The sequence below is a fragment of the Oratosquilla oratoria genome, chromosome 35 (assembly GCF_046742065.1).
Source record: "Oratosquilla oratoria isolate Oo_2021 chromosome 35, ASM4674206v1, whole genome shotgun sequence".
In the NCBI taxonomy this organism is placed as follows: Eukaryota; Metazoa; Arthropoda; class Malacostraca; order Stomatopoda; family Squillidae; genus Oratosquilla; species Oratosquilla oratoria.
Window position 1 is genome coordinate 23,778,465 of NC_134811.1, and position 12,946 is coordinate 23,791,410.

Here is a 12,946-nt window from a genome sequence, read left to right on the forward strand (position 1 = left end):
CATTTCTTGCCACTGTACACTTTACTTTTTACTTCCCTCATCCGCCACTTATAAGCATTTCTGCCTCACTAAGCCCCCTCAAAATTCTTTCTGTTCCGTACTCCTGCCATGCACTGACCCATGCTATCCATTCGAATTGCTTCCCAATTCAGATCAATGTCCTTTTGTCGAGCACCTTCTCATGTTGGTGTTCCCCGCAGCGAACTAGCCGACAAGGCAACTCGGGATGCAGCATCGATTCCATTCTACGCTTTCATCCATCTACCTACCCAATCTTCTGGTCAGTTCTACTAGGCTTGTGGGAAAAACGGTGGTGCCAGCACCCGATAAATCACCTGAGGGCTATCATGTTCGCCCTCAACCCTCTTCCAGCCACCACATACTCGTACTGACCTCTTAGACTGCACCGATGCGAGATTAAAAACATATTTTTGTTTCACCCATGGTTTTCTCATGTTTGGTGACAAAATCCTTTCGTGTACTTGCTGTATTCTTCAGATCATATCCCACATTCTTCGTGAATGTCACACTTCCTCAATCTTTCTCAACGGACTCCACTTTTCTCACCTTTCTCTCTCTCTCTCTCACAAAAAAAAAACTGTATCTCCACATTTTTTTCCATAAAACTAACCTTTTCAAAACATAGCCCCCTTATATCATACACACTTTTCACTGCACGAGTAGCCCCCAAAAATTACTACAGTTTAATAACATAACATTCTCATATATACCCCACACTTAACTAACCATCGTGATATTTAATATCAACCCAATACTTTCCTCAAATGTTATATAATATATTTGTTCTTCTTACTAGTTACTACCATTTGTTTGTACATATCTGTTCGTGTAGATGTGATTGGGTTAGTGTATGGAGATGGCGTTCTATGTCGTGTTATAGTCGTTTTCTGGAGTCTGATGGGTGTGGGATACGGTGGGTTTTGCTTGGTGGAAACTACATATATTTTGTGTTCATCCGGTGATTGTCTATGGTGTATTGTGTTTGGTTGTTTTGTTTTTGTGTGTATCAAATGGCTTCAGACCTATTTTGATGAACTTCTTTTTTTCAGAGTCTATAACGATGGACCCTTCTCGCGCTCAGTTCAACGGTACCGGTCCACGTGCCATGGCTTATGGGGCCCACGACCTCTCGTTTGGATACCCCAAGGGGGTCACCGTTGTGGACATAGTGCCAGACTCGATCCGACACATGATCCACGATCACTGGAGCAACTACCCTCCAGTCAACCCTATGTGGCACTACCTCCTCGGCGTAATCTATATTTTCCTCTTCATATTTTCCGTCACAGGTAAGCATCGAGTGCGAGAAAGGGTTGACCTATGAGTTTCCCATCAATACATATTTGCGTCCACTCATGTTTTCTTTTGGGTATGAGAAGTGTTTGATGGTACCTTTCTCTCTTACTCCCAGGAAACTGTTTGGTGATGCATTTGATCATGAAGAACAAAACCTTGAAGACACCCGCAAACATGCTCGTCTTCAATTTAGCCTTCAGTGATTTTGGCATGCAAGTTACTCAGTTTCCACCTTACATCCACAATTGTTTCCAAGGTGGAGTTTGGATGTTCTCTCCATTCTTCTGCGAACTGTACGCATTTCTAGGTGAATTCTTTGTTGCCAATATGATAGACAATAAAGATTTATACACCCTTCACAAGTCTGTGATAGGCAAGGCATTAGAAGTACATTATCCGCATCACTTATTATTTCAAATAAAGCACTTGCCATCTTTGGTGTGCGCAAGTGTGCAGATACGCACACACGCTCTCTCTCTCTCTCTCTCTCTCTCTCTCTCTCTCTCTCTCTCTCTCTCTCTCTCTCTCTCTCTCTCTCTCTCTCTCTCTCTCTCTCTCTCTCTCTCTCTCTAACTCTCACACACAATCACTTTATAGATCTCGTTTGGCTTCACTAGTAGGCAAAATATTAATGATCTTTTCACCATACTTCATTTGTTCCGAAGTCCGAAGGAGCAATACTTAAGTGGGTAAACAGTCATGTACATTTTGGGATGTTTTCACACCACCTCTTCGTGTCATAAATAACACAATTTAATTGTTTCTTCAGGAGCCGTCTTCGGTCTGTGCTCTCTGTGGACTCTTGCTTTCATTTCCTTTGACCGGTACAATGTCATTGTCAATGGAGTATCCTCTGCTCCGCTAACCAAGGGCAGAGCCTTCCTGTACATCCTCTTCTGCTATGCCTACGCGATCGGCTGGTCCATTCCTCCCTTCTTCGGCTGAGGAGCTTATGTTCCCGAGGGTAAGTACGACGAATTCATATCTGAAGGGCAGAACAGTGATAGGTAAATGAAGTTCTGTTTTTGCCCTCTAATGTACTCTATTGTCAATTTTGGAACTCGCCTTATACTCGCTTTAACAAGGTTAGAAAAATATTCAAAGTATACCAATGTCACTTACCCAAATTTCAAAACATATCCTAAATTGCTTACCTGCAAGTTAACTTGCCTTTTCCTGGGAAATACCCTTGAAGTTATTGAAAGTGTTGATATAGGTTAAGAGACTGGAATCATGACTTAATAACTGTGGTTAACTAAACTTTTTCTTTATCTGCTGTTTCCTCCATTTCAGTTGGTTCAAAGGTCCATATTTCCCCATTCATGTGGACAAAAAATCTTATCATCAGGTTGTGAAATGACACTTGCATAATTTACAGAGATACTCCATTAGAAATTCTTATTACAAAGTCATTTCCTGAAATATAAGGAGGCCATTAGAAATGATTTATGGAAAATGACATCGTCTGTCTAATCATTCCATGTAATTTCCACTTACTTGTACAAAGTCTTCACAAGATTGAGCAAAAGATAAGAACTATTACTAATGAACTTGAAAGAAAAAAGTGTGTATGAGGTGGGCTCTCTTCTTCAAATGAAGATTCTTATTTATGTCATTGTTAATTATGATGCACCTATTGAAAATTTGAACCTTCTTCGCACAGGTATCCTGGACTCGTGCTCTTTTGACTACCTGTCCCGTGACGTCAACCGTCGTTCGTACAGTCTTTGCATTTTTACTTTCGACTTCGTCATTCCTCTTACCATCATTGTCTGTTCCTATGTCTTCATCGTCAAAGCTATCTTTGCTCACGAGAAGGCCATGAGGGAACAGGCCAAGAAGATGAATGTGTCCACTCTTCGATCCAACGCAGTGAGTTCCGACTTCATATAGTTCGAATGTAGAGGACTCCTATGCTATTTTGAGAGATAGTGTCTTCCTTTTTATTGCTGTCTATACGCAGGTAGCAACCACCATGATCAAGTATGATACATCAAAATGGTACCCCACCATCACGGTTGTAAACTTTTGCCCTCTTCACTATCCACCCATATTTGGAGTAACGGTTACAATTCCATATATATTTTTACCATGTGCATTCCCCTTCCCGCTAAGGTTGATTGATCTCACTATCCAGCAGCACAACATTTGACTTATTATGGTTACCTTATAGATTAACCTTGTTACTTGACAGGACTCCAACGCACAGTCAGCTGAGGTCCGCATCGCCAAGGTTGCAATGACTAACGTTGCCCTCTGGATTATTTGCTGGACACCCTATGCTGCAGTAGTTCTTCGGGTAATGTCGTTTTTCTGCGCCATCGTCTTTGGATTTTTTAGTGAATAGTTGATATAACCTTATTCATGTAAGCATGAGCCTAATTCTTTGCATTTTTTAATAGGGTCTGGCCTTCAACCAATCAGGCCTCACGCCTCTGGTTTCCATGCTCCCTGCTTTGCTGGCAAAGACTGCTTCAGTCTACAACCCAATGATCTACGCCATAAACCACCCCAAGTTCCGACTGGTGAGGTTCATTTAAGAGTAACGAATTTGTAGATATATTTGATTCTGAGCGTATGCTGCTAAACAGAAGCTCATCTAACTCTTTTGCAATTCCTCTCTAGGCTCTCCAGAAGACCCTTCCTTGGTTCTGCATCCACGAGCCCGAGGACAGGCCATCAGACAATCAGTCGAATACCACTAATGTGGAAAATAAAGAATAAACAACTTAGGCAAAATGACTAATAATAATACAGATATATCAATGGAAATAATATGCAATAATACAAACGAAAAGTTCGAAATAAATGACCTTGGATCCAAGTAAAGTTTGTCTTTCAATGAAAATTCCTGCATCTGTTCACTTTACTCTTTCTCTCTGATTCGTACCTGACTCCTCAATCTTCCTACTAATCCTCCTATTGACTCACCACCTACTCTAGCATTGTGTGTGTGTGAGAGAGAGAGAGAAAGAGAGAGAGTGTGTGTGTGTGTGTGTGTGTGGGTGTGTGGGTGTGTGTGTGTGTGAGAGAGAGAGAGAGAGAGTGTGTGTGTGTGTGTGTGTGTGTGTGTGTGTGTGTGTGTGTGTGTGTGTGTGTGTGTGTGTGTGTGTGTGTGTGTGTGTGTGTGTGTGTGTGTGTGTGTGTGTGTGTGTGTGTGTGTGTTTGTTTGATTGTGTGTGTGTGTGTGTGTGTGTGTGTGTGTGTGTGTGTGTGTGTGTGTGTGTGTGTGTGTGTGTGTGTGTGTGTGTGTGTGTGTGTGTGTGTGCTTGCCTATCGTTACTATTGTTATTTATTATAATTTATTATAATTAATTTGTTTTATCTTTTTGTAGTACCAAAGAGATCTTTCTGATGCACGTAAAGGGTGTAGCGGTGGTCGCTATGGTACTAAATGTACATATGCTTAAGATATTAAAACTCACATCTCTGGTGAGCCTTGATTCACAATAATCCGACCCTCCTTTCTTCTGGTCAGCCGATAGCGAGTAGTAAATCCGTCGCCCTCTCGTACTAAGCCAGAGGTCATCAGTGAGAACCACCTCGGTGTGTATTTACTAAATTAGTCAAACCCCATATAGGAGGACGGCAACACACGTCTTGAATGGTTCCCAAAGTGGTCCTTCTGAAAATAGAAATGGGCAGAGAGCCTTGTCGGTGGATTTGCAACTCTACGGCTAAAGTCTCCTTACAGATGTTTAAGATATTAAAGTTCATAACTATGGTGAGCTTTAATTTACAATGACCAGCCCTACTTCCTCGTGGCCAGCAGAGTCTGGTACTATTTGGCGCCGATGTTTTGGTGCCGATGTCTTGGCGCCGATGTTTTGGCGCCGTTTTTTTAGCGATGTAATTTTTGGCGCCAATTGTGTTGGCGCCAAATTAAAAACAAAAGGGAATAAATGAATTAGTTGAAATTATGATAAAACTAATAATAAATAAAACTAAGTAAAATTATATAAGTCAAACTCACTAGTTTAATGCAGCTCGAGATTGTGAGCTTAACCAATGTTTCTTAACCTTTTCTAGCTCATGGCCCACTTTTAACCCAGAATTTTTCTCTGGCCCATGAAATTATTAATCAAAGAAATTACTTTTATTCTATATACTATATAGCTACTAAATCATTCTCTGTCTAATGAAACAATCATTCATTTATAATTGATATTTATTTTTACAATTTTTCCTATACATGGCAAGAAACAAAAAACTTTCACAAACAGAAAATGAGATTCAAAGAAACAATTATTTTTCTTTAAAATGTAAAATCAACTTTGAAATTACAAAAGAAAATTAGAATATTTGTTGCAAATTAATTTACTCAGTGAGATCCTTGTGTCTGATGCCTCTTTGCAAGTTCTTCTATATTAGGATCCATGCTTGTTAAACATAGACGCAGATCTCCTCTTTTTATGATTTCTAAGTGGTTTCTTGCTTTTGATAGTAGCTGAGACACCTTGCTAAACCCTGATTCTTCTAGGTAAGTTGTTGGGAAGGCAAAGATATATAGCTCAACTTTTTCCCAGAGCAATGGAGAATTAACTGCAATTTCTTTACTTGTCCAAGAGTTCCAAAATCCATGCTTAAATCTAGCTTTGGCAGTATGACCACTCTGCAACTCAAAGTTTCTTGCAATACAATATCAACATCTGCCACATTTATCCCAAATGGATCTACCACCCAATTTGGAATTTCCATTTCTAGGAGATCCTTGAACCTTATTTTCATATCATCATGCAGCTCCTCAAGAGTGGCAAGATTTGGAAAATGGAGGAATACCTTATTTCTGATATTAGTTTGGAACATACAAAGCTTTCCAAGAAAAGCAGTGATTACCTCTTTGCAGTTTAATATATTCGCATTCCTTACTTGTAGCTGCTTGTTCAGGATATTTAGTTTTTCAAAAATATCTGCTTGGTAGAAAATATCCGATTTAGCAGCAATGACTTCTTTTCCAACCTCTGTACCATTCAGAAATAATTCAACATTTGGCCAAAGTTCAACGAAACGATTAAGACAGTTACCTTTAGAAAGCCACCTAACTTCTGTATGCAAAAGTAAACTTTTAAACTCTTCATTATCAGCACAAAGTTGACGGAAAAGGCGTTCTTGGAGTGGATTTGACTTTACACGGTTGACAACCATTACTACAGAATCAAGAACATTTTTCAAACGCCCACTCAAATTTTTTGCAACTAAATGTTGTCGATGAACCACACAGTGTATGCAAAGCAGATTAGGGACAGTTTCTTTTAAATATGCTATAAAGCCTCTGTATCTACCTACCATAGCAGCAGCTCCATCAGTTGCACATGCTATAATGTTACTCATAGAAATTTTCCTTTTTTGGAAGTAGTCTGATACTTCTTTAAAAATTGGTTCTCCTTTATTATCTGTCATAAGACTACGAGCAAAAAGCACTTCTTCTGCAAGTTCACCAGCATCATTTAAAAACCTAACATAAATCATAATAATGGCTCAATTACTAGGCAAAAGGGCTTCATCAATCTGTAAAGAAAAATTCCTTACTTGCAAAAGGGCGACTAGTTGATTTTCAACATCCCCTGCCATTTCATCGATGCGCTTTGATACTGTATCATTACTCAATGGAATGCAACTAGTTATTTGTTGGGGACTCTGTTGCATAACAGTAGAAAATACCACAGATATTGAGGGCAAAATTAATTCTTCACCAATAGTATGCGGTTTTCCAGCTTTTGCTATTAGCTGTGAAATTTTATATGATGCAACTAAGCCTAGGTCCTTTTTATCTTGACATCTCTTGAAGAATGAAGAAACAGTATTTCTTTTTTGAAAATCATCTCTTGGTTTAAAAAAGAATCCAAGGGTTTATCTTTTTTTGTCCTTATGTTTACTTTCCAGATGATACTGAAGTTTCTTTGCGCGCGAAAGTTCTCTCATACATACGAGGCACATTGGCTTTGTTTTATTGCTTGGAGGCTCTACAAAGCCGTATGTTAAAAACTCACTTGAGTATTGTCGACATGGTTTCTTCTGCTTAGCCATAAGGGCAATTCTTTTTAAAAATATATATTTATTCACAAACTTAGAACAAGGCAGAACGTACCAATGTTTACTACATTGGTACTATCACCTCTCCTTCCCGCATTAAGAAATTACTTTGAACATCCAGATCAAATGAGTTACCGTATTGTGTTTACACTTCTATAAGTTCGTAATTCCACTCACAAGGCCCCTTGCCTTCGTTACGTCAGTCTCACTAGTATCCAAGTTCGTCTTATTCATTAGGCCCCATGCATTGTATTTCTCATGTACTTCAGACCAGTCCTGAGGTTAAGGAAAATTGATTAGTTTTTCTTTTCTTTCCACTATAATTACACTGTCTTGGTTACACTCAGGATGTCTCTCCCTCGTCTGCCCACGAGAGATCTCTCCTATACGCCAAGCCACCTTCGTCTGACGTCACTGATTTTTCTAATCCAATCTCCTCTGACTTCTCAAATAAATGTCACTCCTTATGGGCGTGACTTTGAATTCATGCACCAATAACTTTTCCTCCTCTTCCACCTTTTCTCCAATCCGGAAAGCCGTTACAATGTCACAAGCAATATCGTTTACCTCAGCATTAGTCAAACGAAAATAACTTGCGCTCACAGTGTTTTGATTACATCAGCGATTATTACCAACAGTCACCGGCCGTGTTTATACAGACAGAACGGCGCCTCAAACCTTTGTTTATAAAACAGTTGATGCCGAGCTACCGCGAGTCTGACTCGCTGACTCAGCATTTCAATACCCATGAGTTTCCTAACCCGATCAGCATTCGTACATCTATCGGCCTCTTACAACCGTACTTTAGAATTATTATCAAGCATTTGTTTTGGGCGAGTTAAGGTTAAGCCAAAAAATAAAATATTAGCTGCAATTCAAAGTTTTCTTAACTTTCAATTGTTCTGCCAAAGGCTAAAAGCAGAAAATATCTAATTTGTGAGTACAAAACATTTTGAACCTTTTCCCCAGTAAAATAATGAAATTTCTGTGGCCCACATGAAATTTACTGTGGCCCATTTTGGCCATGTGGCCATAGGTTGAGAAACATTGGTCTAAGGTAGGGCACCTTGTCGATCGTTTTCCTAAGGTCATTTCATATATCATCGTAACTATTAATACTATCTGCCGCCTTGCTGGTTAGTCTACTTCTCTTTTCCCCACTGAAGATCGGGTTGCAGTCAGGTACCACATCTACCCTCTTTTTTATAAATACTCATTTTTCCTTATTCTTCCTTCTATAGAATTGGAAATAGCCCTTTGGATTAGATTTCAATTGTTACCTTCTGTTCTGGGCATGTTTTTTTAACCAGTCTAGCCATTTTATTATATCTAATTTAGACGTGTGTTTCTCCCCTTTCCATTCAAGCATAAAGCCCTCTTCTTACTCCGATATCATTTTTCAACCTATCTATCATCCATTTGAATGCATTAGTATTTGCCCTAATTTTTACTAATGGGTATAATTTTTTGTTGGGAACACAAAATCCTAGTAGTTAGGGTACTGCATAATTTATCTAAATCGCTGACCTCGTTAATGGCCTCCGGGCTGACCTCGTTACTGACCTCACTTGAGAATTCCCAAGTAGTTTATCACCACCTGTGCCGGTTCCAAGCTTACTCAGATATCTCCTCAAATGGTCAAAATTGACACTGTATTGTCGAAATCCAAATCTGTTTGGTATCGCTTACTGCAAGCACGGTGCCTGCTAGGATGGATTACGCGCTATCCACCCAAGGTGTGGCAGTCACCTGGAATAAAAGGTGAGGATTTCGTTGCCTTTGCCTTGTCACACACCCCAGCTCCCTGGTAGCTCCAGCGTCGGCTGCTCTGCGACTATTTATTCAAAACATCCACTTGTAACCTCTTTGTCAGGAGGCCTTCATCTATCAACCACCTGAGGACGCCCTTGATAACAGATGGTCACCCCACACGAGACCCATATATAAAGATCTCGGAATATTCACACACAGGGTGCCCAGGAAACACAGCGAACAATAACACATGCAGAGAGAGAGGAGTAAATTAATTGATAAAGGAGTTTTCATTGAAAGACAAAAATTCCTTGGATCCAATTAGTCGTTTATTTCGAGACGTTCGTTTGTGTCAGTACACATTATTTCTGTTAATACATTTTTATTATTGTTAAGGAAACTAAAACTACATAGTTGACTTTCGTCTCTAAGACCATTCAGATAGAAACCTCGCAGCCTCTTTCTGCAGTATATTTTTGTGTTGAAGGATGGAAAATTATATGGCATTCGTCATATAGACCATTCAGTAAAACCTTGTGACCGAAGAAATCTGTTCAAGCTTTTAAGTCGTTTACTCCTTTCCCTCCATTTTAGTGGCATTCGACTCATTATCAGATGACTTCTCCTCGTGCTCGTGGATGCAGAACCAAGGATGGGTCTTCTGGAGAGCCTAGAGAGGAATTGCAAAAGAGTTAGATGGGCTTCTGTTTAGCAGTATACACTCAAATACATATACAAACTTGTTACAGCTAAATGAACCTCACCAGTCGGAACTTGGGGTGGTTCATGGCGTAGATCATTGGGTTGTAGACAGAAGCAGTCTTGGCCAGCAGAGAGGGGAGCATGGAAACCAGAGGCGTGATGCCTGATTGGTCGAAGGCCAGACCCTATTAAAAAAAATAAGGAATTAGCCTTATGCCTACATCAATAAGGTTATATCAACTATTCACTGAAAACCCAAAGACGATGGCGCAGTAAAAAATGACATTACCCGAAGAACTACTGCAGCATAGGGTGTCCAGCAAATAATCCAGAGGGCAACGTTAGTCATTGCAACCTTAGCGATGCGGACCTCAGCTGACTGTGCATTGGAGTCCTGTCAAATAACAAAGTTAATCTATAAGGTCACCATGATAATACAATACCTTCGTAATTAATCAAATGTTGTCCTGCTGGATAGTGAGATCAATCCATACAAGCGGAAAGGGGATTACACATGGCAAAAGTATATATGGAATTGTAACCATTACTCCAAATATGGGTGGATAGTGAGGAGTGTAAAAGACTGCAAATGTGATGGTAAGGTACCAATTTGATAGATTATGCTTGATCATGGTGGTTACTACCTGCGGATAGATAACAATAAAAAGGAAGACACTATCTCTCCAAATAGCATAGGAGTCCTCTACATTCGAACTACGTATAAGAAATCGGAACTCACTGCGTTGGATCGGAGAGTGGACACATTCATTTTCTTGGCCTGTTCTCTCATGGCCTTCTCGTGAGCAAAGATAGCTTTGACGATGAAAACATAGGAACAGACAATGATGGTAAGAGGAATGACGAAGTCGAAAGTAAAAAGGCAAAGACCGTGCGAGCGACGGTTGACGTCACGGGACAGGTAGTCAAAAGAGCACGAGTCCAGGATACCTGTGCGAAGAAGATCAAAGTTTTAATAGGTGCATCATCATCAACAATGCCAATAATAGAAATCTTCATTTGAAGAGGCAACCCGTCTAGTATCGGTTCTTAACTTTTGTTCAATCTTGTGAAGACTTTGTGCAAGTGCAAATTATATGGAATAATTAGACAAACGATGTCATTTTCTTTAAATGGTTTCTAATGGTCGTCTTGGATTTGATAATATTACTTTAAAATATGAATTTCTAAGTATCTATGTAAATTATGCAATTGGCACTTCAGAACCCAGCGGCAAATAGAATTTCTCATATTTTTTTGTCAGCATGAATGGGAAAATATAAACATTTGAAACAATTGAAATTGAGAAAACAACAAATAAAAAATAAGAGAACTACTACTCTTGAGTCTTAAATCCAGTCTTTTAACCTATATCGATATTTTCAACGATTTCAAGGGTATTTCCCAGGAAAAGGTAACTTGTAGGTAAGCAAGTCAGGATATGTTTTAGAATTTAGGCCAGAGACATTGTTACCCTTTAAATACACACACACACACACACACACACACACACACACACTCACACACACACATATATATATATATATATATATATATATATATATATATATATATCTGTATAACCTTGTTAAAGCGAGTATGAAGCGAGTTCCAAAATCAACAATAGAGTACATCAGAGGGCAAAAGATCAGAACTTCATTTACCCATCACGGTGAATTGGACAAGATTCACTGTTCTTCCCTTCAGATATGAATTCGCCGCACTTACCTTCGGGAATGTAAGCTCCCCAGCCGAAAAAGGGAGGAAGGGACCAGCCGATTGCGTAGGTATAGCAGAAGATAATGTACAGGAAGGCTCTGCCCTTGGTTAGCGGAGCAGAGGATACTCCATTGACAATGACGTTATACCGGTCAAAGGAAATGAAGGCAAGAGTCCACAGAGAGCACAGACCGAAGATGGCTCCTGAAGAAAAAAATTAATCGTGTTATTGATGGCAAGAATATATTTGATTTTCGTATGTACGGTGTCGTGACGACTCGAATCCTCAAAAATGATTGCCCGAAGAGATATTGTGAAAACATTTCAAAATGTACATGTCTGTTTACCATCTTAATTATTCCTCCATCGAACTTCGGAACATATGAAGTATGGTGAAAAGATCATTCGTGTTTTGTCTACTAGTGAAGCCAAACAAGATCAGTAACGTGTCTACCCGTGAGAAAGAGAGAAAGAGCGAAAGAAAGAGAGAAAGAGAACGAGAGAGAGGGAGAGAGACAGAGCGTTAGTACGTACTACACACTCGCACACACCAGAGACGGCAAGTGCTTTATTTCAAATAATAAGTGATACGGTTAATGTACTTTTAATGCCTTGCCTCTCACAGACTTGTGAAGGGTGTAGAAAAATTTATTGTCTATCATATTGGCAACAAAAAACTCACCTGTACATGCGTACAGTTCGCATAAGAACGGAGAGAACATCCAAACTCCACCGTGGAAGCAATTGTGGATGTAAGGTGGAAACTGAGTAACTTGCATGCCAAAATCACTGAAGGCCAAATTGAAGACGAGCATGTTTGCCGGCGTCTTCAAGGTTTTGTTCTTCATGATCAAATGCATCACCAAACAGTTTCCTGGGAGTGAGAGAGAAGGGTCCCATCAAACTCTACTTATATACAAAAGAAAACATGAGTGGACGATATATATACTGAGAAACTCATACGTCAACCCTTTCTCGCACTCGCTGCTTACCTGTGACTGAAAATATGAAGAGGAAAATATAGATCACGCCGAGGAGGTAGTGCCACATGGGGTTGACTGGAGGGTAGTTGCTCCAGTGATCGTGGATCATGTGTCGGATCGAGTCCGGCACGATATCCACAACGGTGACCCCCTTGGGGTATCCAAACGAGAGGTCGTGGGCCCCATAAGCCATGGCACGTGGGCCGGTGCCGTTGAACTGAGCGTTAGAACTCATCGTTATAGACTGAAACAAAGAGGTTCATGGTCACGGCTCACTAGTCACGTTGGATACACAACAACATGGACTACAAATCACACAATACAAGTCATCATAGCGCTGTATGGAAGAAACCAGATGGGTCGGGAATGTTGGTGAAACTGGAAGATTACTGCCAATTATACCCACAGTGGATATTAAGTTTCCAATCCTGTCAAATGAACGT

General features: G+C 40.0%; 3 protein-coding genes and 1 pseudogene across 3 annotated transcripts; 1 reads left to right on the plus strand and 3 right to left on the minus strand.

Moving 5' to 3' along the window:
* The first annotated feature begins 1,081 nt into the window (after positions 1 to 1,081).
* LOC143018810 (compound eye opsin BCRH1-like) lies at positions 1,082 to 4,041 on the plus strand (annotated as a pseudogene).
* A 1,597-nt stretch (positions 4,042 to 5,638) lies between these two features.
* LOC143018699 (protein FAM200C-like) lies at positions 5,639 to 6,786 on the minus strand. Its single transcript, XM_076174285.1, has 2 exons — positions 6,187 to 6,786; positions 5,639 to 5,929 (listed from the first exon to the last, which is right to left on the minus strand). The coding sequence occupies exons 1-2, from the start codon at positions 6,784 to 6,786 to the stop codon at positions 5,639 to 5,641; spliced, it is 891 nt and encodes a 296-aa protein (XP_076030400.1).
* A 9-nt stretch (positions 6,787 to 6,795) lies between these two features.
* Positions 6,796 to 7,344, minus strand: LOC143018700 (zinc finger BED domain-containing protein 5-like). The gene is made up of 2 exons (XM_076174286.1): positions 7,246 to 7,344; positions 6,796 to 7,098 (listed from the first exon to the last, which is right to left on the minus strand). The coding sequence occupies exons 1-2, from the start codon at positions 7,342 to 7,344 to the stop codon at positions 6,796 to 6,798; spliced, it is 402 nt and encodes a 133-aa protein (XP_076030401.1).
* Positions 7,345 to 9,673: 2,329 nt separating this feature from the next.
* LOC143018813 (compound eye opsin BCRH1-like) lies at positions 9,674 to 12,738 on the minus strand. Its single transcript, XM_076174389.1, has 7 exons — positions 12,513 to 12,738; positions 12,203 to 12,394; positions 11,530 to 11,724; positions 10,544 to 10,752; positions 10,094 to 10,198; positions 9,867 to 9,989; positions 9,674 to 9,772 (listed from the first exon to the last, which is right to left on the minus strand). Exons 1-7 carry the CDS (start codon positions 12,736 to 12,738, stop codon positions 9,674 to 9,676), a joined length of 1,149 nt encoding a protein of 382 aa, XP_076030504.1.
* Positions 12,739 to 12,946: the final 208 nt, after the last annotated feature.

Excerpts from the sequence above, each read along its gene's own strand:
- LOC143018699 (XM_076174285.1), bottom strand. The coding sequence starts at position 6,786 with ATGATTTATGTTAGGTTTTTAAATGATGCTGGTGAACTTGCAGAAGAA. Across the intron at positions 5,930-6,186 it reads TCCTGAACAAGCAGCTACAA|AGTGGTCATACTGCCAAAGC; the intron begins GTAAGGAATGCG and ends TTTGAGTTGCAG.
- LOC143018700 (XM_076174286.1), bottom strand. The coding sequence starts at position 7,344 with ATGGCTAAGCAGAAGAAACCATGTCGACAATACTCAAGTGAGTTTTTA. Across the intron at positions 7,099-7,245 it reads AAACAAAGCCAATGTGCCTC|AGATGTCAAGATAAAAAGGA; the intron begins GTATGTATGAGA and ends TCATTCTTCAAG.
- LOC143018813 (XM_076174389.1), bottom strand. The coding sequence starts at position 12,738 with ATGAGTTCTAACGCTCAGTTCAACGGCACCGGCCCACGTGCCATGGCT. Across the intron at positions 12,395-12,512 it reads CTTCATATTTTCAGTCACAG|GAAACTGTTTGGTGATGCAT; the intron begins GTAAGCAGCGAG and ends TCTCACTCCCAG. Across the intron at positions 10,753-11,529 it reads GGGAGCTTACATTCCCGAAG|GTATCCTGGACTCGTGCTCT; the intron begins GTAAGTGCGGCG and ends TTCTTCGCACAG.